General features: G+C 40.4%; 1 protein-coding gene across 1 annotated transcript; it reads right to left on the reverse strand.

Annotated features, from left to right (window-relative positions):
- Positions 1–1,614: 1,614 nt before the first annotated feature.
- On the reverse strand, positions 1,615–22,865 carry LOC310933643 (transmembrane protein 150A; the record flags this gene model as incomplete). The annotated part of the gene is made up of 7 exons (XM_083897178.1): positions 1,615–1,853; positions 3,266–3,443; positions 8,287–8,414; positions 14,916–14,983; positions 16,006–16,092; positions 17,072–17,119; positions 22,801–22,865. 7 exons carry the CDS (start codon positions 22,863–22,865, stop codon positions 1,615–1,617), a joined length of 813 nt encoding a protein of 270 aa, XP_083753304.1.
- Positions 22,866–24,440: the final 1,575 nt, after the last annotated feature.

Below are 24,440 nucleotides of genomic sequence, written 5' to 3' on the forward strand. Positions count from 1 at the left end.
CACCGACAGACATGGTTTCCTCCTCCGTGTGGACTGGGTCTGTGTCGTGTCAGAAGCTCTTGCTTTGGTATTCCTGGCACTCGTACGTGCTCGTGCGACATTCTGTGCCTACTCCTCCGCTAAGTGAAGCCATGCCTTTCCGTCTTATTGCTCTCATTTTTCATAGTCACAGCTCAAAAAGAAATGAAAAGAAGGAGGAGGAGGAGGAGGAGGAGGAGGATAAGGCCTTTAGTGTTTTAGCACCAACGCCACAACTCAGACTGATAATTTGGCACATAACATATCTCACTTATGTCTCATTACATACATAAATACTTCCTTTTTCCCTTTGTCCTGGCGATTCAAACAATAAGAGCATGTTCTGCTCTTCCTTCTCAGGGGGGGGAAATCTGATGCAGGTCTCTCTCTGCGACCACAGGACCTAAAAGCACATGCGATGCCTCGTCACCAAACTCAATAAGCCCAGTGCTCTGGCTTGAATTAGCTGGTGCAGCACTTGGCCTCTGGACACCGCATCACCTCTCTTTCATATACTCATTGGCGGAAATCTACAGAGAGGAACTGCAATAATCAAATACTGTCCCAAAGTTAACGGTGTAGTGATCCTAACAATATGATAAATGAAGGTTTGAGGTGAAATAACGATGGATTTGTCTGGGAAGTTTCTGACACCAATTAAAAAGATTAAAAAAGCTGCATTAGATACAGACACAAAACAACGTTATTGTTCCAACGGCCGTCTAGAAATACGAGTCCAATACTCGTACTTTCGTTTCAGTTGTGGTTATCCAGTTCCTCTACTGACAAACAGTCAACTGTGAGTCTGACGAAAGAAGCTAAAACGTGCGTGGAGGAGAATGTTCATTCATTCTCACGGGGGTTTAAGGTGTAATACTCTGCGCAAGGCTTTGACATTACAATCGTTTGATTCGTTAATATCAAAAATATTGCTTAAAAGGCGGTTTAAATGATTGCTGCTGCTGCTCTGCTCTATCTCCAGTACATTCTGAAACATTTATAGACTGGATTTATTGTCTCGCGTGAGGAAAACAAGCCTGACCTCTGACTGTAACCTCCATTTACGACCTTCTCTCACTCAGCCTCGCCGCTGTAATACCGTCAGCCCGGCCGCCCGGCGACCTTCACTCACACACTTTACAGCGAAAAAAGCATCGCGGCAGTGAAACTGAAGTGGCCCCGAAGGCCGCTGATTGAAACAAGTGACAGAATCTCAGGGGGGTAAGTGCACGTTTTTCTTAGCCTGATTAACAAAATGCTTTTTGTCACTTATTAAAGGGCTGAGTCGAGTTGGTGAGAATTCGGCTTTCACACCAGGCGCAATGTGCAAAATGCAACAAGTTCTTAGGAGACACACAATCAATAGACGCCGAGCTCCCTCCACTGTGGCAGCACATCTCCATCTCCTCGGGCTAAAACTGTAAAATCCACTCTGCCATTAACGGGGCTACTGCACTGGCCTTGTTTACTTCAAAGCTTCAGACGTTTGTGTGTGTGTGTATGTGGCTGGGAATGAATAATTAAACTCATTCTACAGCCAGAGTCTCGAAAAGGATCCAAACACGCCGTCTGCGTGGCATCCAGATGTCCCACGGTCTACAGTATGGACAGGTTTTCTGGCTGTGAGTGTCCTCCCAGGGCGTCCACCTTATGTTCTCGCCCAGAAGATCCCAGCGCTCCACCTCGAGCAAGCACCGCCATGGTGTCTCCTGACATGCAGGCGAACTCGAAGGCAAACGTCCCGTAAAACAGCATGATGATGACGCAGAAGACCCACTCGAAAATGGCCGACGCGTGCTGCAGGGCAAAGCTCTCCTGACAGAAGAACACGCCACCTGAAAAACACCGTTAAGGAAAAAGCACAGAGCAGATCGATCCAACGCTCAGTTCTTCTCAGGGAAAAGCTGCCTTTCTAACTCCTGTTACATTAACTGAGTAACATACAACAAAAAGAATTATAAAACATAAGTAGTATGAATATTTATAAGTAGCTAGGTATGGTTTAAGTGGATTTAAGTACTTATAAGTTAGTTAAAGTAAGTATAAGTTGGTAGGAGGAAGTATAAGTACGCATAAGGGGGCATAAGTAAGTATAAATCAGTAGTAGATTTAAGTATGGATCAGTAAGTATAAGTAGTTATAAGGAAGTATAAGTACTTATAAGGAAGTATAAGTAGGTATACATAATTAAAAGTAGGTACACTTCAGTATAAGCGGACGTAAGTAATTATAAGTATGTATAACTTAGTATAAGTACAAGTAATTATAAGTAAGTACAGTTTAGTATAAGTAGTTATAAGTAAGTATAAGTAGTTATAAATAAGTATAAGTAGTAATAAGGAAGTATAAATAGGTATACATAAGTAAAAGTGGGTACACTTTAGTATAAGAAGGTATAAGTAATTAATATATTTACAAATAATATTTTCAACGGATCTTTGTTCAGGGCGATGCCGACTATTATGATGGTAAATTTCAAGTCATTCCGAGATACTTTTTGTTTTTGAGACTAAAGTCAGTTCACTGTCAAAGTGCATCAGGGTAAATGGATAATTTCCTGAATTTCAAAAATTCATTAAAATTATTCTTTAAGAGGTTTGCAAATATTTTCAACGGATCCTTGTTCAGGGCGATGCCGACTATTATGATGGTAAATTTCAAGTAATTCGGAGATACTTTTTGTTTTTATTGAAAAAGTCAGCTCACTGTCAAAGTACATCAGGGCAAACTGTACTTAGTATAAGTACAAGTAATTATAAGTAGGTACAGTTTAGTATAAGTAGTTATAAGTTAGCATAAGTAGATATAAGTTAGTATAGAAAATATTTGAATTATATGCACTTTTTTCTTAGTCAGGACATCAAAAATATCCCAGATTATATCCCAGATTATAAACCAGAACAGGTACATTATTTACCACAGCAGGGTAAATATTTATAAACCTTTTAATCCAAATCTCAGCTATTATAGTAAATTAAGATGCATCATGTACCGGTGTGAAATTTAAATCTAATCCCTTCAACCAGGACATGGCCCTCCATCACCGTGCTGTAAAAATGGCTGTAAAAATGCCCCATAAAAACAGGGGACAGGATGTGACACTGAAACTGCTGCTGTGATACTATCTCGATGACATGTCGCCCTGCTTTATCAGACTGGCAGCACTTGACTGGACTCTAAAGCACTTGACAGCTTCGAAAAAAGCCTGCCATCTGTGCCTGTGGCTGCGGCTGAGGAGGGAGGATACTGAGCACCAAGGCGACGAAGGCCAGCAGGGTCATGCATAGCCGGAGGTGGGCCACGTTGTACTCGCCCTGGGTCTTGGCCAGTCGGTAAGTCAGCGCCGACTGCAGGCACACAAACAGCATACTGGTGGGGAAGGCCACTCCTGCTCCGACATAGTGGAGAATCTTGGCATTATCCACCTGAGAATCACATGAGGAACAGGAACACAAGCACAAAGGTGAAGGACTGGGAGAGGTCACAAAAGACTCAGCATTTTAGCAGCTGAGACGGCTGATAAAATACATGGGAAATGATCAGAAGAGGGCAACGACAGACACACTGTGCATCAAAGTGTGGAATATAGAGCTGCAACTAACCATTATTTTACCGATTAATGCTAAACGTTGATCAGTGTTTCATGTCTCTGTGTTATCTTTGTTATTTTTATTTCTAGCAACATGTACTTTTACTCCACTGCATTTTCGAAATTAATGATGTACTTTTACTCCTCTAACTACGTTTGTTACTCGTTACTACCAAATAAAATCAGAAGAAGAAGAGTTGATAACGGTCTGTATTTATAAAGAGCTTTTCAAGTCTTGAGCAACTGTTTTACACCACAGTTTTGCCATTCAGACATCATTCATACGCATTCACACGCTGTAACATGGGGTTCGCCTAACCCTCTTGCTCAAGGACACATACAGACCAGCAGAGCCAGGAATTGAATCAAAGTGTAAAAACATTCAATGATTAAATGTAACTCCACACACACAGTTCTCAGCATAATATCCCCTCTCTCTCTGCTGTGTCATCTTCCTTCTTCTAAGCCAAATAAAAAGAGAGAGGATGACACGTAAAAAAAACAACTAAAAATACAGCATTCAAGCAACACAACAGAAACACCCTTTTCCCAGTCGGTCACAAGAGCGATGAGAAACAATGCACAAAGGAGCATGTGACCACAGCGCACACACAGACACACACAGACACACAGATGAAGAGAGGAGCTCAAATGTCCTGATGTGAGCACATAAAAGATTAAACCAACGTTGAGGAAACATCTCTATTATCAAGTCTAATTTGACCAAATGATAAATATTTTTGGAGTTGGAATAACAATATTTCTTTGTATAATTCTGGAAACAGCCAAGAATTTATTTTATTTTATTTCTTTTTTGCTTTTGAGCCATTTGTCCATTGACCTGGTTTAATGCATACTGAACATTCCTGTGCAGTAGGTTAATCCTTGAGGTGTAAGATTCCAACATAGTTTCAAATATGAAAAAAGCACGCGCGCACACAGCAGCTCTGAAACTACAGAAACACACACACTTATTTTTTTCAATGAATATAACATTAATTGTTATACAATTGTTAATGTGGTAAACGACTATTCTAGCTGCAAACGTCTGGTTTTTAATGGAATATGTACATAGGTGTATAGAGGCCCATTTCCAGTGTTTTAATGGTACATTGCGTTAGAAGGCTATTGGATGATTAGGAAACCCTTGTGCAATGATGTTAGCACAGCTGAAAACAGTTTTGCTGGTTCTTTGACGAAAGGGCAATTTTGAATAAAAATCATTATTTCTAATCTTGTCAATGTCTTGACTATATTTTCTATTCATTTTGCAACTCTTTTGATGAATTAAAGTGTGACTTTTAATGAAAAAACGGACAAAAAAAACTGTATAGGTGAGCCCAAACTTTTGAACGGTAGTGTATGATTACCTGAGACACAGTTTTTAATGCAACTTCACATACCCCCAGTGTAGCCTGTAACATGTAGAACTGCCCTCACTGACAACATGGTTTTAGCTACTTAACAAAAACGCTTGACTAATAAAATCCTCATTTAAGTCAACGGTATCTTCAGAATCTCACCGTCAGACACAGCCTTTTCTGTCTGTAAAACTGTGCTCTCCACACACCAAAGTCCATGGAGAAAATCAGTGATTTAAGCTCTAGTGGACAGGGCAGGTACTGCTCTTTAATGATGTCTCGCTTGATGAGTTTGTGTCACTTTTACTAAAACGAAGGATTTCAAACACCAAAGTCATAAAATAACACATTATGGAGGCAACAGTGGATGAACAACTTCTGTTTGGCATAATGTAAAAAAATCGCTCACTTTCTCAATGGACTTTGGTGCAGAAAAAAAACACACTGAAAAAAAAACCCCTCATATTGTCTTTTTAAGGTTAGCGTTAGGAGATGAGGAATAAATGCATGTGGTTATGTGTGAGTGTGGCAAAGATTCTCCCAATAGCTGTCGTCACTACCTGCTGGGTGATATATTAAGCCATTAACATTGAGTAAACCTTTGCACTTCTGTTGTATAACATGTCAGGAGGAGACGCTGTCAAGTGCTGGGGCTCAGATTAAATAATGAGGAAGATGAAAATGTCAAAGGTCTTCTCTCTCTCTCTCACTCACTCTCTTTTGCTCTCCTCTTCCTGGAAGCCAGCGCTCTACCTCGGCCTCGTCACAACCCAAAGATGTGTGTGTGGTAGCAATCATCTATTGATGCGCGTCTTTGCCCAAACCATCAAACCATATGATGAGAAAAGCTCAAGTTCAAGTCAAAGCTTTAATTAACACACACACATCGAGAAACTGAAGCGCCGAGTGTGTTACCATGTGTTTTCGCTATGGACTCCATATGATTTTGACTAGTGCTGGGCACTTTAGCGGCGGTTAACGGCATCAATGTTAACGCACGTTAACGCATGACGCGTTTCCATGACGACTGACCAGAAAAAGACTCGCATGACGTCATGTTTGCGTGCCGCGGCACCGGGGTCCAAGCACCGTTTACCAGTTAGCTCTGTTAACTGCGTTAGCTCCTTTAGCGCCATTAGCGCGCCTACAGTCAGACTAGAGCGGTCTGTTTATTAAACGAAAACAGCAGCACTACAAATAACCAGAGTACCTGTGTACTGCGTATTTGCGCCTCTGTTTTTAACATTTAGCGTTACTTTATCAGGAGTCACGTAAACATGACGCCACGCACGTCTTTTTCCAGTCATTCGTCATGGAAACGTGTCATGCGTTATTGTGCGTTAGCGCCAACGTGCCCAGCACTAGGTTTGAGTCTACGAATGTTGGACGCCGTGCTTCATTCTGCTGCAGGACGTCCGTGTATATTCTATCACGCAGTTCCATTCGCTATCGTTTCCATCTCTATTTCCATCCCGCTGGATTGTCCCCAAGTGCAGGAGATGCGAGTGTGAGAGCTAGCGTCTGCGATTGGTTATATATCACACACACACACAGACACACACACACACACACACACACAGTCTGCCCGGCTCTGCTTCATGCATGGCCACACTTGATGACTCACTTCCCCCTGCCCTTCCCGTAAAATTCCTCCCAATTCTGGAGAGCAGAGGCCTTGGAGGAGGAGCGGGAACATGAACGTGAAAATGACCTTCCTGCAAACTATCATCTGCACATCTGTTCCACACTCTGCCTCTTCTTCATTACACAGTGATCTTCAGAAATACCCCCGCTAAATGAAACCATTTAATTTATCACTCTTGCGTGCGTCGCTCCCGACAGACGCCGAAAAAACTTGTCGCCTGCGAGCGATTACGCAGTCACGACGCGGCAACCGTGGTAATTTATTTATGATTTTTGTCGCAAGGCAAACATACTGCAGAATATAAAAAAGGGGAACGACTCCGTTAACAAAAGGAATCCGTGCCTGTAATGCACTTCTCTTCAGGGGGGAAAAACAAGCCGATTATACAACAATGATAACAGACGCACACAATGCTCTCTTGTATCAAACGAGGTAGTATTTTAGTGGTCAAAAGAGCCAGTGTCACATGTTTCCTCCTCCCCTCTGCAGTTTTCTAAATTTTCCTCTCAAAAGTATGTTCTAAAAAAAAAATCTACAACAAAACCACAATTGTGTGAAAGTAGCCATCCTGAAAAAATGATGATACACCAATGAGACGAGTTCTAGTTCTTATGACGCTCTCAGACAGTGAGCACCTGTTGACCGAGACCAGCAAATAGTAAAATTGAATAATTCCAAGTATTTCATAACAAAGCAACCCCATCAATGACCGTGCTGTCTCACTTCCTTTTTTAAAATCTTGTTTCTTCAAAACCTCCTTCTCCCACTCTCTCACACCATCTCCCGCTCTCTTCCGCTTTCTTGGCATCCGGCCAGGACATCAAATATTTAAACTTGAGGAAATTCTTTCCCAAAGAACAAATATCTAGTGGACAGGAATTCAGGTTGGGTCTGAAGTTTTAACACTAAACTGCCTCAAAAGGCCGCACATGTAGATCAAGTCAGAACTTGTGTGCATGTCTGTCGTCGTCTGCGAGGACACATTCGGGTTCAAATCTATCTTTGGGAGGACATTTTGACCTTTTGAGAACATTTTGGCTGGAACTCAAAACATTGAAGTAGTTTTTTTTGAGAGTTAAGACTTCAAGGTTTTAGGGTCAGGGTTAGATTTAGGTTTAGGTTAAGGTTAAGGGGTTTGGAGTCAGGTTGTGACAGGTGGAGGTTAGGGTTAATAATGGGCGAAGGAGTGTCCTCACTGAGAATGCTGTACAGGAATGTGTATGTGTGTGGGAGTACTTGTATTTATATCTTTGTGAGGTCCATAAAAGGTAAAAGCCGAACTTTGTGATGATTTTGGCTCTGGTTTTAGGGTTTGCGTTAGAATTGGGTTTAAGGTTTTAAGGGGCCTGGGAATGAATTATGTCAATGATGTGTCCTCAATGAGATATAAAAACAAGTAAGAGTGTGTGTGTGTGTTTAGAGGGGGAAAGAGAAGGTCAGTCATTTGAGGAAGAAATCAAAAAAAGGGGAAGAAACCCTGCATGACTCAATATCTTTTCACTGAGATAATTACTGTGAAATACACTTGTGTTTTCCACCTCCACATCCTAAACCATGTCACGAAACTGTATCCGATCGTTGAATGAAATCACTGTTGTGCAATCACAATCCCAGACATCTTGGTTATTATGTTTACAGTTTTCCAGTGCAAGCAAACTATGTCATCATCGTACCTGGAAGTTGCCAACCATGATGAGTCCGGCAGCACAGATCCAGCCTGTGGAGAGACTCGCTGTGTTCAGAACACAGTTCTGGTGCTTCTCGATCACATGGGCGTATCGGAGCAGAACGATCACCATGACTGCGGGGAGACAGAAGGAAAACACAGAGGCTGAAAACCAGAGCGCTGCATCGGAAGAGGTGTGAATTGTGCAGGTAACATCAGTTACATACTGTTTACAGTCGGCGCAAAGAAAAACACCTCCTTTTAACACGGAAACAAAAGAATTCCCGCTGTTTAAGAATCACAGGAAGTTGAAATTCTATGCATGACGAGTTGGAAATAAGGGGGAGGGAAATGGCGGGAAAGTGGCAGTGATCCACAAGTGGGGGTTGGTTTTCGTCTTACATAAGATTAAAAGACCCGGAGAAAAGAAATACAGTTAATGGGACAGATGACTAGTGATGTGCTAATTGGCTGTGACTCGGGGTATTCTTGGTGTGGTGAGGAGCTGATCCCCCCCCCTTGGTTTTTTCTTTGTTAGCTCCTCACCACTGGTGCTTGACCAAGGTTAAATGGACTTGTTGAAAGCAGAGCAGTGGAATAGAGGAGGCTGAAGGAGCAAGAAAGGGACACCAGCGAAAACTAGCACAATATCCCAGAGACCACACTGTGAAGCAACCTGCATCTCATCTCTGTGTAAAGAGTCCGCCGCTAACAGCCCAAAGAGAATGAAATCAGAAGCAAGGTCGCAGAGAAGAAAGGAACTGTTGTAATACTGTAAAGCTCAGTCTCCACTGACGACAGGAGGGACGGTCTGTCTCCAAGGACAACACAGTACCTGACAATTAAGGGAAGGACAGTGCGTTAGCGTCGCTGCTCCACTGGACCTTGGTCCCAGTATACGAGCAATAATTACAAATCAATTTGTTGAATGAAGGGAGTCAGTGTTCGCTCTGCTCGAGGGAAAAAAAAAATCCCTATTTCATAAGCAGTTTCAGTTCTCTCGTCTTGTTTTTCTGTTTACCAGCGTCTTCTACTATTTCTGGGTTTTAGCCAGTGGTGGGAACAACCGTGGTGCATGTGCAGAGCGTCCAGAGTCCAACTCTGGTCCGGCTGAAGATAGCATTATCTGGGTGTGTCGGTCCGGATTTGAGACGTTCAAATTAGAACATGTATTTTTACAGAGCACTTTTAGATGGACAATAAAAAGAAACTGCTTTTTCCAAACCAACATCCTGCTCTGCTGAATTTGTTACTTGACTTTTCAACATAAACAAATGTCCATTCAAACAATTGTCAGATGAATTAAAGACAGAGCAGCTCCACACACCACAACTTCCCCCTGTTTCTCAATATAGCAGTGTTATGATCTCTATGTGTTGCCAGGTGACATTCCCATGCTGCACACAGGAAGTGCTTTGTTTTATATCGGGCAGGGCGATGACGGCGACGGCAACATTGTGCCAGTGACGGCTGCAAACAGGTTGGAATGTGAGCGAAAACATAAAGAGACGAACAATAAAAGCTGCAGAAGTGGATTGTAATGCGCAAAAAAAACTGGTTGTTGAGCTGTTTAACAGGATAAATGCTTCCTTTTATTCATTTTATATATATATATGTATATAATTTGTTGTCCACTGTCACTGTAACAGATATGATTAGATAATGTACGATATTGTTTTTCTTTAAATCCTCTGGCCCTCTGGAGTGTGTTTGTGTCCTCTCGACTCTCTGTTCCCCGAGCTCCACAATAATCATACTTTTCATGGACGAATGAAAACTGTCCCCGGGCTCGGAAACAATCTTGATTTTGTTTCCTTGGTGTCTCTTTTCCCCCCACTCCGACAGAACATGTGACTGAGAATGGAGCAGAATGTCAAATGCATTAATTTACTTCGATTAGGGCATATTTGTGTCTCTGTGTGCTGCAGACTGGCTGCCCGTGGATCTTCCCCCTACGGCATTTTTCGACAGAATAGCTCTTCTATCATAACAAATGAGCGTGGCTAAATGCACTGGTATTGACTTAAGATGATGAAAAGTTGGCTCGAAGGTTAGAGACGGTGATTTTGCACAGCTGCTCTCCATTAGAATGTCCATGATTCTTCTGCTCTTATGCGTAGTTTACTTTTAGCTCAAAGGCTCCGATAGCATGAGATTAATGAGTAGACATGAAAGCCGACCTACAGTCACTTATCCTAAGTTTAACAAATACTAGTGCTGGGCACGCTAACAGCGGTTAATGGCGTTAATGGCGTCAACATTAACGCACATTAACGCATGACGACTGACTGGAAAAAGACGCGCATGACGTCATGTTTACGTGACTACCGATTGTTGAAATGAGTCTCTAAAGTAACTTCTCTAAAACAGAGGCACACATACGCAGTACACAGGTACTCTGGTTATTTGTAGCGCTGCTCTTTTTGTTTAATAAACAGACTGCTCCAGTTCGACTGTAGGTACGCTAATGGCACTAAAGGAGCTAACTCAGCTAACGGAGCTAACTGGTCAACGGTGCCTGGACTCCGGTGCCGCGGCACGGTAACATGACGTCACGCACGCTGTCATGGCGTTATTGTGCGTTAACGTTGACGAAGCTAACGCCGCTAACAGCTGTTAACGTGACCAGTACTAAGAAATACATTTACATACTGTAAAGCATGCCATACTTGTATTTAGGGCTGCAATGTTTATTCAATTCATTGATTATTAATCGATTACTACATTCATCTGCGACTTTTGATGATCGATTAATCCATTTTAGTTTGTTTTTTTCAATAATTTAAACAAGTTTTCTGATTTTTCAGCTTAAATGTGAATTTTTTCTGGTTTCTTTGCTCTTTATAACAAAGAAATCATTATAATTGAATCATTATGGTTTGTGGACTAAACAAAACATTTGTTTCCCAAACCAGGAAATGATGATGTTCTTACTAATCAACATTAGTCAACATATTTTAACATTTTGTGACATTTAACATCATCATTTAACCATTCAAGTTAAATAATTAGCATAAAATTAGCATAATATATGGTATATACTCTTTTTGCCGCAGACGTAGATACAGGTAAGCACAGCGAGCGTGGAAACCAAGGAGGCAGCAGCATATTCAGCCTGCTGTTTTAGTCACATTGAAGGACCGTTGCAGATATCAGATCATGCATTTAAAAGCTAATATCGGCCTATAACATGGCCGGTAACATGCATCCCTAAGTCAAGTACATTGTGCATGTGAGGGGAGGTGACAGTGTAAACAGGAAGCTGATTCTGATATTACAATTGTGAGGTGAATCGAAGTGTGGCGGTGAGAGTCTGTTCACAACAATGGTCACTCTGTGGCTAAAAAAAGCGCAGGGAAATGCTTAATCATTTTCAAAGCTCTTCAATTCATTTCTGCCCTTCCAGAATTTTTAAATGAAGACAGAGCGAGCAGTATTTCATTTAAGTTTTTTTTAATTCCTAAGCCAGGGTAGTGTGGAAGGCGGACGCATCCGGAGCAGAATTTATGTATTTTTAAACAAAAACAGAAGAAGCTTTTGTGGATGAAACCCAACGCTGTCACAGTTTTGGAGAGGGAAATAACACCCGCTAAATAACATTTCTCTTCAACTGAATGAATGAATGAAAACCCCATCAAAATGCATGTTCCTCCACCCTGCAACACAAATGATGACTTTCAACCCCAAAGTCCAGCAGCAGCATTATCTCACACTGTCTTTAAAACTGTGTGTGTGTGTGGACTGGGATGAAAATGAGACGAAAACAATCCTGATGTAATTTGCAATTCACTGTGTTGACAACGGAGGCTGCAGGAGGCAGAATCTACGACGCGAGACGTAAATCAATACGCTAAGAAGCTCAGCGGTGATTATTGACAACAGCCTGTTGTACAGATACACTTCCACATCCAAAATTAACCTACTTTATATACGGGTATGAACACACACACAATATGTGCAGACTCAAGAAAGAAAGAAACAAGCGAACACCAACAAGGCAGCTGCTCATGCAGCCAAGTCTGACCTGAGGATTGAAATGATTAAATTGCTTTGTGCAGTTTCAAAAGTAGCTATAAATTTAGAGTGATATTTGTTTGTACTTGTTCTTGTTTTTCTTCATAGACGAATAGAAAAGGCAAAATTAAGGGTTGGGACTGAGCCTATTCCCCTTTATTCTGAGTGATTATTATGTTTATAGTATATGAAGTGAAATGAAACTGTAAATATGTGAGTATTCTGAAGGTTGCGGATGCATAATACAGATATTATCACTGTGCAGAGACACATATAGCTGAGCAATGGAGACAGAAAGTCTGCAACAATGAGTTGGTTGTTTTTTTGTCATCACAAAGATGCATCATTTTAGTTGTGGCTTCTGTCAGCAGTCAGTAGTGATAAGGGCACTGTAATACATCGATCATTAATGGATTACTAAATCAACTATTTTGCCTTTTTCATGATTAAAACAAGATTTCTGGTTGTTTCAGCTTCTTAAATGCGAATATTTTCTTTGCTTCTTTGCTCCACATAACAAAGAAATCATTCAAACTCAATCATTTTGGAGAACATCGTCATTTCCAGGTTTGACAAACACTGATCAACGTCTTTAAACGTTTTCTGACATTTTATGGACCAAACGAATAATCGTTTAATCGAGAAAAGAATCTGCAGATTAATCGATTATGAAAATAATCGTTAGTTGCAGCTCTAAATGTATGTATGCAAGGCTGACTGTGGTTCTGGTCGTCTGACAGGAGCCGTACAAACACGTTGCTCTGACCACACTTAAACACATATAGAGCTGCAACTAAGGATTATTTTCATAATTGATGGTGTTGATTATTTTCACGATCAATCGAGTAATCGGTTTGGTCCATAAAATGTCAGAAAACGTTTAAAGATGTTGGAATGATGAGGTTCTCGAATATCTTGTTTTTGTCCACAAAATTATTTCTTTGTTATGTGGAGCAAAGAAACCAGAACATATTCACATTTAAGAAGCTGCAATAATCAGAAATCTTGTTTTAATCATGAAAAAAAGCTTCAAAACGATTAATCGATGATCAAAATAGTTTTCAAGATTATTGCCTGATTGCGTGGATTTGCTCAATCAGTTATTGAAGAATGGCCAGGCCATCAGGCCTTAAATAGAAGCATGGAGAATCCTTGTAAACAAACCCCTCGCCAGCTTCTTTTTTTTTTTATATGTAGTACATATAAACACACACACAGAGAAGAAGTCTAAGACACAGCTGGGAAACATTAGCTCCATCAGAGTTAGACAGCACCACCGGTTAACAGGGACAGCACATGGAGAGCGACCAAAACACACGCAGTACATGAGAGCACATGTTTTGCTTTGCTAACACACACTCGGTGCAAAGCTATTCCGTTACCATTTCAACCTCCGTCAACAGTCAAAACTCACCACATGCAACAGTTTGACTGGATCACGGTCAGCGCGGTCTTAGGTTTTTTTGTGAGAAACCAGCAATTTTCTGAAAGGGCAGCAAAATCTAATGTTACTGGAAATTCCTGATAGAAGTCACGGCCGCTTAAGAGCGTATGATAGGGTGAAGCTGAAACAGGTTTCCATGGTAACCAGCTTTTTGTTGTTGTTGTTTTTGACCTAAACAAAGAGCTTGCCACCATTTGGACTGGAAAAGTGTTAAGCAGCAACGTATGAAAACTGCACACATTCAGTTTGTGCGGAATTCCACTGAAATGTATGTCACACGGAGCTCTGCAAAATCAAGGTCACACAAAGCATGAGCTTTGGGTTTTATGGCGGTCACAGTTTCAGATTCAGGGAATGAGAAAAAAAATCTTTATAAAGGTCCAGTTAGCCCTTAAACCTCACCCAACCTCTCTACCTCAAAACCTACACTACACTCTTATAAATAAGGGTTCCAAAAGGGTCCTTCTGCAAGGGCTGAGGTTCTACCTGGAACCATCACTGTTCTTGGTAACACTAATGGTTTCAGTAAGAACCATTTTGATCCAGAGAACCCTTTAAAACCCCTTTCCTGAATGAAGGGTTTTAAAAGGGTTCTTGGTGGAACCCTCCAAAAGGTTCTACCTGGAGCCAAAAAGGGTTCTCCTATGAGGACAACCTGAAAAACCTTATATGGTTCTACTCAGCACTTTTATCTCTAAGAGTGTACCATTCAAATGTTTGGGGTCACTTAGAAATATCCTTATTTTTTAAGGAAAATCACTTTTTTTTTCAATGAATTTAACATTAAATGGATCATAAATACACTCTATACAGGTGTATAGAGGCCCATTTCCAGTGTTCTAATGGTACATTGTGTTTGCTAATGGTGTTAGAAGACTATTGGATGATTAGAAAACCCTTGAAAACCCTCGTGCAATGATGTTAACACAGCTGAAAACAGTTTTGCTGTTTCTTTCACAAAAGCAAAGTCAATAAAAATCATTCTTTCTAATGTCTTGACTATATTTTCTAATCATTTTGCAACTCTTTTGATGAATAAAAGTGTGACTTTTAATGGAAAACACACACAAAATTGTAAAGGTGACCCCAAACTTTTGAACAGTATATTGTATAGCTGAAAGCACAGACCAGAGGCTTAAACACCAGGTGTAAAATAGGACAGTGTGTTTGTAACTTACCCATGAATGAGCCTGTGCTGCAGATAAGGCTGAAGAAGCAGCTCTCGGGGGGAAGCGTCCCACATTTACTGCAAAAGGCAAGGAAAAAGTAAACAATCTATCGAGAGGGAAAATAGTGAATCAAGCCACACACACGGCACAGAAAACACTTATTCCTCCTCCCACGTCGTGCACTCTGACACGTTACATGTTAGAGATGCTTTGTGTGTGTGCAGTAAGGGGCTGGGGAGGGGAAGGGAAGGGGAGTTTAACTACGTTTCCTCACATCCCTTCGTGAAAGTCTTTGACTTTTCACCTACTGCATACTGCCTCTCTTCTAGGAATGGGAAATGTTTGTAGGAGGAAAGGCAGGAGACAGTCAACACAGGCCGTCTGTGCCCTGATACGCTGCCAACAAAGACTTCTCAGCTGACTGCAGTTTCACACACACACACACACACAGAATCACTCTGTGGACGAAAAATGGAGCATTTATAACACTAATATTTGCATTATTTGGAATTATCTGTGCATGACTTTGATATTTCTCCTTTCACGGAACATTATCGCGGCCCGTCAGTGTCAGCGTTGTCAACATTAAACATAAAAAAGGGGGCATTTGTGTACATGTTCAAAAGGCTTTTCTTCAAACCTCAGTCTTTACACTCTGCAGCTGGCCTCTGATGTGGAACCAACAAAAAAAAAGAAAAAGAAAAGCTAAACTGGAGAGTGGGAGTGTTTTAAAACTTACTCTGTGCGAGTGTGTTTACTTGGTTAAAAGCTGACCCGTGTTTTGCCTCTGGGCTGCCACGGTGGCAGCAGGATATTTCAGCCCCGAGTTATTTTCAGAATGTGCTCTCACACACACACACACACACACACACACACCCCCCCCCCACACACACACACACACACACACACACACACACTCAGGGGAACTGTCTGCTTGCAGCGCCTTCACTTTTTGTCAACAATGTGCCAACAGGAGTCATGTTAAACAATGGGACAGTATTCCTGTTAACGACACGACCGAGACTTCAAACAAAGAGGTCGAGAGGAGACAGAGGGGACACTGAGGGAGGGAGGGAGGGAGGCAGGGAGACTCACTGACCTGATGAGAGGTACATTGTCTAGTGTGCAGCATAAGGTTGGTCCACTCTGTAAATAAAGCTCCTCTTCACATGACTGGTTGTACAACCTGGAAAATCAAACACACACAGATTTAAAAAAAAAAAAAAAAAAAAAAAAAAAAGTTCAAGTTCAAGAAGGAGCAAAAACTCTGAATCACTATATCCCAGCGCAGATACAGAGATAGTTTTTCTTTAATAACGATGTTGTGAAATCACAAGCAGGCTTTCTAAGAACGGTGAGTCAAACCTCAATGACGTATATAGTTAATGACAGTTTTAATCTGTGTTCTTTTTTTCTTAGAGCTGAAACAACTACTCGATGAATCGATTACTAAATTAATCGTCAACTATTTTGATAATCGATTCATCGGTTTGAAGCTTTTTTTCATGATTAAAACAAGATTTCTGATTGTTTTAGCTTCTTAAATGTGAATATTTACGTTGTTTCTTAGCTCCACATAACAAAGAAATCATTAAAACTGAATCATTTTGGTTTGTGGAGAAAAACAAGACATTCAAAAACATCGTCATTTGTTTTTTTTTACATTTTCCGACATTTTATGGACCAAATTTTTTGACGACATAGTATATTAAGCTTTTTTAGGTGAAATAATAACTGTAATGAATTAGGGCTGGGCAATATATATCAATAAATTCATAAAAAATATATTGATATATTTTTAAAGGGGATATGGAATTAGACCATAATATGATAATATCGCATATATCGATACAGTTCCTTACGGAGCTTTGATTTTTTTTAAAAAGGTACTCCTGTTATACAGTTTATATTTTATTATTTGAATAAACCAGGTGAGGAAATCTGTGGTTATGATTTATTCACTTGATTTTCCAGCTTTGCGGAAAAAATATAGTCTAAAAAAAGAAAGAATACAGCCTAAACATATCGGGATATGACTTTTGGTCCATATGGCCCAGCCCTATAATGCATAAAATAAACATATCCTGCAACAAAAAAGATTGGGAATCATGCGGAGAATGACCCTGGTTTTGTACAAATGTGCAGAGAGGGTTTAAGCAACATACCAGTTATCCACAGGGCAGACATGTTGGTTGTACAGGGCCATGGCGTACCTAAAAGAAAAGGATGAGGAAGCACCATTAGCTATAATATATATAAATAAAAGCAAAAATGTAATTCATAAGTCTTAGTATGTCTATACTATAACATCCCGTTACACATGTTTGTTCGACCTCGATGACCGCGTCACCTTCACCTCTTATCACTGTGTCCATATGTTGCCAAAGATTGTGAAGACTGACCCGTGTCAGTCAAACCAGTGAGACTAATAATAAAACTGAATTGTTTATTTGGGGCGGGTCACTGACCTGCTACTTCCACAGAAACGTCAACGACCGGAGAATCAAAAAGATAAAAGAAAAAAAAAATGCTGTAAGTTAAAGACCTTTTCTTAAAAGTTAGACGTGGAAACTTCAATACATGAATCGTCAACTATTTTGGTAATCAATTAATCCGTTTCAAGTGTTTTTTCAATAATTTAAACAGGCTCTCTGATTTGTCAGCTTCTTAAATGTGAATATTTTCTTATTTCTTATTTGCTCCATGTAAGAAAGAAATCAATAAAAATGTAATCATTTTGGTTTGTGGACAAAACAAGACATTTCGAGAACATCACTATTTCCTGGTTTGGTAAACACCAGAGATGCAACTAGATTATTTTCATTTCTTTGTTTTATGGAGTGAAGAAACCATAAAAGATTCATATTTGAGAAGCTGAAACAACCAGACATCTTGTTTAAATCATGAAAAAAGCTTTAAACCGATCAATCGATTATCAAAATAGTTGAAGATTAATTCAGTAATCGATTAATTGAGTAATTTTTTCAGCTCCAGATCAACATTTTTCAACATTGTCTGATATTTTATGGACCAAACAAGTGCTCGATGAATTCATATATTGGTATATGGCCCATGTAACTGTTGAATATGTCCTTTACTACAGAGTCTGGGAAATGTTATTTTTAACAGAAACCCTGTGAAGTCAGTATTTAAACTGTTGTTTGTGTTATGGGTTTATGTTTGAATTATTCACGCCATTTTCCTGCTACTGAATGAGTTTGGCTGCAGTCAAAGGGCACGTTTGTTTCTTCCAAAGTGTGACCGCTTTTTAAGAAGACGAACAAGCAGCGATCGGCTTGTGCAGAATTCTGCCTGAGGGTTTTAAAGACCCTTTATTACCAATAACAGGATGAGCTCAGCTGCTCCTACCTTGTCCGTACACGTTCAAGGAAAAGGGACAAATATGCAGAAGAAGGACGACGGGTCTGAAGTTTATCCCTTTACATATACCAAAAAATCTATTTTTCGCCATATACAGCCCTGTATATTGGCTGTAACAAACATGCAAAACTACATTGCAATTTGAAAGCTTCCCTGCTGGATATTAGAAAAAATAACACCGACTTCTCAATATTTATTAACCGATAATCTCATATGGATTTCTCTGTAACAAGATGGTTCCAATCCCAGCAGTTCAAACCTAACCACCATTAACGCCATTGCTTTAAGGCAAAATAATTGCATTAAATGGTTGGTTTAAACTGAAGAACAAGACCAAAAGTTCCAAGAACTTATACACACACAACTGTATAGTATAATCAATATATATACATCATCGTCATCATATTTCTGGATGGACCTCTGACAACAAACGGGCAACAGGATGGATTGGAAGGATGAGACGACGTAAAGGCCAGCAGACGAACACGAGACACAGTCAGACACAGAGACGATCTGTCCTGAGAGCAGCCGCAGTTCAGTCGGAGGTTAAGTACCAATTAAAAATTGTCTCCAAGGTCGATAGTATCATGCACACAAACCAGTCTATGGGGAGGCAAATCACACGAACACACACACACACACAAGTCCACGCAGCTATCCTTTTAAGGCCTCGCGTTGACTTCCATTTCATCTGCACGTCAGTCTCATTTATATGTGTAGTAACACACATGCCTTGAACATGTATGGACAAGGTGGAAGCAGCTGAGCTGAGAATGAAGGGGTCTTAAAACCCTGAGGCAGAACGATGTAGTAACTGATCACTGGCTGTTCATCTTCTTAAAAACAAGTCACAAACTCCTTCAGTAGCAGAAAATGGGCGTGTTAGGCGGAAATAATTCAAAACACAAACAACAGCTTTCATACAGATTTCATTCAGCGATTCTTTGAAGGACTCGCATCAACTTCCATTCAAACTAACCCACGACTCCAATCTTTGCCCTGAACTTGCTCAGTTCCTCAGATACAAGGTTGTGCAGACCCGATGAGGTCACAGTGTCTATGTCAGAAAGGTCCCAAAGAGGCAACAGATACAAAATCAATCCGAGTTAAAAATATACAGCCTAGACAGTCTGAAGCCGGCATACCAAGCCCCTTTTGCTCAACCAAAGAAGACACTGATTTGCGGTGACAATAGAGTATACAACATAAAGCTAACTTGTCCTTCTGAGAAGATAAGCATGACGCCAAAGCATCTGATAATTGGAGTGTGGAAGTGTTTCTGGTAAAATAACCAACAAATCAGTTCCTCCTACTGTTTGGAACGTGTCTCAACTAGACAATCATTCGCCACGTTTTGTCATCTGTGAATGGGGAAACTCCACAGTTCATGTCTGTCAAGTTGGCTATTATCATCGTCTGTTTGCACTGAACTGATAAGCCCACGGCCAAACCAATCCAAAAGCACTACCTGCTCTTAACGCCTTTCTTTGTGGCTCAACGTTCCCAACTTTAAAAGCTTCCTTGCATTCAGTAAAACACATGTGTTGTACCCTCTGACTCACATAAAAGGGTGGCAACACTTGTTTGGCTAATACCGGTTGGCATCGTGCTACGTGAATCACCATCTGAAAGTCATATAAGCCAAATTGCAAACATGTTGACTGTAAAGGGAACTGTACTTGTATAACACACACAGAGGAAACCCAGTGAATGGAACATGGCCTTCAGGTAGAAGGCTGCCAGAGCTCCGAGTCCAAACCACAAAAGAATAACACCAAGTTGGTGAAAACAAAAGACGCATACAGCAAATACAGACATAAACTAAGGGAGTTCATTAGAAAGAATACAGGGAAAGAAACCACAGCCAAGTGAAGCAGTTATATTTTCCATGTTGAGACTTCCAAATGCTAAAATAGCAGCAGTGCAGCTCTGGGAAACTTCTGAATAATGCCAAACATGGAAGTAAACTTGAGCATTCTTCGAAGGAGGTTAAGTAATAATGGGTTTGTTTACATAATTAGACATCTAACACAGCACAGCAGAGGTTGTAAACTGTAATTGCATGTCTGTGAGCAATATATAGGTGGGACTGACTGAGTGTTTCCTTACTTTTCCATTTAGGATTCAACAACCAACACTTGGAAAACTTGTTCATGGAAAATCTGATTTTGACAGCAAACGCATAGAGTAGAAACCACAGGAAAAGGGTGGGATAAGTCTGTGGATGGATGTTGGCACTCCCAGTGTGCAACAAACTCCCAGTCGCTCCTCCCACTAGTTGCTAAAGAGCCAAGTAAAACGGTGAATAACGAATAATAACAACGATCAAAAGCTGTTTAAAATGTAAACAATCGGACGGGGCAGCAGCTGAGAGCAGGAGCACACTTGGAAGGTCAGCAAAAAAGAATCTCAGCCAAAAGTCTTGGGTGGGCACAAGAATGAGCATTCCTCTCCGAGCATGGCCACCAGATGCCGAGTCAAACTCTTCATGTCATTTTTTTGGACCTTATTCCAGGGTGAACATTGTACCAGGGAGCAGCAAGTCGCATCCTTTCAATAAACCTAAATCTTATTTAAATCTTTTCTTTAGACAAGTTTGGTTAAATATCCAATTGTGATTTTTCTGACATAATGTATACATTGAGAATGCAATTTAACTTGCTATTACTACATGACAAATCAAATATTTTGTTTTGTCCACGATATTATTGGCACGTTATTGGTATCAGCAGATATTAGCTTTAAAATTAAGTAAACACAGCCAAGATCTGCCGATATGACTCATGACTGCCTCGTTGACTTCAAGGCTAGCACCCCCTACAGCTTTCATCTCTTTATGATTATCTATTTTGCACAATAACAATATTTTATATCCACATTTGCTGCAACAATTTCACTACAGAAGAGACTAAATGACTTCTGCAGTTGGGAAAACATGGTATACATTGGATATTGGCAAAAAAGTCCAATATCGTGCAGCCATAGTCTGCAAATGTGTTTCCTATCATAGACAAACAAAGAATTTGAACTCAAATAATACATGTTCACTGTATAATAAAGTAAACACTTAAACCAATTGAGAAGTTAGTCAAAATAGTCAACCATAGTCAAATAATCATTGATTAATTATTGCAGTTCTAACAATACAAACTACAGTGGCCCTGAAGTGCAAAACAAAACGCAAATCACAAAATGCAAAACACAAACGCAAACACACAAACGTAAAAACACAAACGCAAATCAAAAAACACAAACACAAAAGCAGCAAACAAAAGCATTAACTAAGTGTGTGTTTTGTGATTTGCGTTTGTGCTTTTTGTTTTGCGTTTTGCACCTCAGGGCCACCGTAACTAACAGAGTAATTACATTCTCATGTAATTAAATAATTGCAAATGTGTTGGGTTTGATTGATTTCTCCTGTGCATTATGTTTGACAAATGTTTGCACACCATATTCTCTATTTGTATAATTGTTGTTATGCATCGTCTCTGCCCCTCTGATGTAAAGGAAAACTACATAAGCAGAAAAATTTCCAGTGCCATTTAACATTCCAGAGTCTGGGGGGAAAAAAGAGCCAAAATTGCTCATAGAAACAAAGCAGCCTTGTCAAGGTAAGGGGAAGGAAATGGACCTACGGTCAGCACCATTTGGCATTTTAAGTCAGATCGGCTTTCAAATTAGTGTAGGTCTATAGCAGCAGACCTTTTCTCCTCTATAGCCCTGTATACCTGAATATGCGCACACACCCCTGACTGGACTGTAAAGCAGCCGTGTTCACACAAACACCCAACTGTAGTGCAAGGTGTTAGCTCTGGCGTCTGATTAGACTGCTAACTCCCCCCGCAACTCATCAAAGATGGAGCACAAAGCCCAAATACAAGACTACGACAGTTTGGAACGGAGCCATCTGTCTCTCTCTCCCCTCGGGGTTTGTGTTTTCTCCTCCCTGAGTAATAACAGGGCAGACAGGAGAGCTTGTGTGAGCCCAGACATAACCGGGAGGTTCTCACTCTTCTCCCCTGCCCATACATCTGCTCAGATACGACAGATAATTACCCTACACGCAAACCTGCACATTTAGGGAGAGGGGTGACAATCCCTGATGCTTCCAGGAGAGAGTTAATCCACATGCAATTGCCATGGCTCCCAGGAATTCGGGGTAAATATGCAGTGCTGCTTTTCCTTGAGGCAAGAGACTGAGGTGTCACAGGGTTTGGACAGCGGATTTGTAATTTATAGAACATCACCAGATTATGTTCGAAAGCATGTTTTACTGGTTTTGTAAGTGATCATTTTTTGTGATCGTAGTGTAGGTATGCCTGCAGAAGAAAATGTGCGTGAAAGCAGTTTTTTATGGTCTAATAAACAGTAAAGTGGTTTATGTTCAGGGCTGTGGGTTTCTTTGTGCCTGGCAGCACAGGAAACAAACCGTATGAATGAACACTAAAATAAAAACTTGCATCACTACTCACTACCGGAGCAACAGGTATTGCCAAAGAAATGCAACACTTACACAACCCATATCCCAGTGATGGTCAGAACTGGGAGGCTGACAGGCAGTATCATCCAGATCGACATCTTCCCGCACCGCCAACGCTCTCTTTCTTCTTTTTCCTCTTCGGCCAGCCGAGCGATATCTGCTCAAGTAGTACTAACATTTAAAAGAGTGGGACTGACATCCGCATCTGGTCATGGTCTTGAAGACGGAGGGTTGTTTGGGTGGGACGCGGCTCGGGACAGATGTCCTCTTTCAGCTGGTGAATGAGAGGAGAAGGGGAAGAAGGTCAGGGTCATTCACCAGTAATCACCACCAAGCCTTTGCCAATCAAAGCGAGCCGAGTGCGACTCGGCTAACAATTACTTTAATTATCGTTTAATGAATGAAAACTTCCTGTCGCAGTTTCCTGGAGTGCAGAAAGCAAACCACGTTCTATTCACTGTCACACATGACATAGAGAAACATGGAACTATTATTATGTGACAACCAAAATAAATGCAGAAAAAAACATATTTACATCTCGTATCTCTAATCTGAAGTCAGGATTATGTGATGTACCAAGGCAAGTTAGTCTCCTGGTACTAATTCCTCAGGCGGTGACAGAAGTTACACACTGGAGCTTTAAGCAGTAGACAATATTATCATAATGGGCAATGAAGGAAAGTCTGATTTACATCTCAGGATGTTGCTCCTGAGCATTTATGTGTAGTAAATTGCATTATATCAACAAACATAGTGTTGTGTTAATATGCAAACCAGCATAGATTCTGGCATAGATTATTTTACTACGTTTATTTAGTTTTATAAAAGCTATTTACAGTATGTTATTGTTCTTAACATTTATATTCTCACATACTTAATTTGTTTTCAAAATTACAAGGTTTTTCCATGTTATTATTATTATTATTATTATTTATAACATAATGGTGATGAACACTGGTCGGAAGGGCCCCCTGGGAATTTTTGCTTAGGGCCCCCACAGACTCCAGAATCGCCTCTGCCTATTAACCCTGTGTATGAATACACACACCAACATAGACATTCATGGTACAAAACTGGTTTTCAAAAACGTTTAAACCATCAAATGTTCATGTTAAATAAATATAAAATGAGTTACGGAATTATTGTTTGGCCCACAAAATGTCAGAAAATGTTGGTCTGTGTGTTTTTACAAAATGTTTAAATGTATTTGAGCAAAGAAAACAGAAAAAAAATCACAAAGCTTGAAAAAAACAACAACATTTAAACCAATTGAGCCCAAAATACAGTCTAAAGAAATACTTAAGTTAAGTAATAGTACGTTAAAACGTTTTTATACAACTACAAAAACACACCAAACTGATTGACTGGTTATCAAATGAGTTAGCGATTCATTTAGTAATGGAGTCATGCTAGGTAAAAATTGAGCTAGTTTCTAAACAGAAAACATGACAGGTAACAGGTAGAAACTATCCACGTTTACATGCACAGCTAATGGAGCCTGTTTTCATCAGTGTCACGGCAAAACACTCGCAGCTTTTTCCACCGCCAGGAGTCGGGACCTGATCCGGCACTAACTCACCTTAATCCGCCGTGATTTACGGACCAAGTTCCAGCGGTTAAAGGTGGAGAAAAAGAAGCAGCGACCTGTCCTCCACACACACACACACACTGGA

Source organism: Microchirus variegatus, assembly GCF_963457635.1.
Source record: "Microchirus variegatus genome assembly, chromosome: 11".
Taxonomy (NCBI): Eukaryota; Metazoa; Chordata; class Actinopteri; order Pleuronectiformes; family Soleidae; genus Microchirus; species Microchirus variegatus.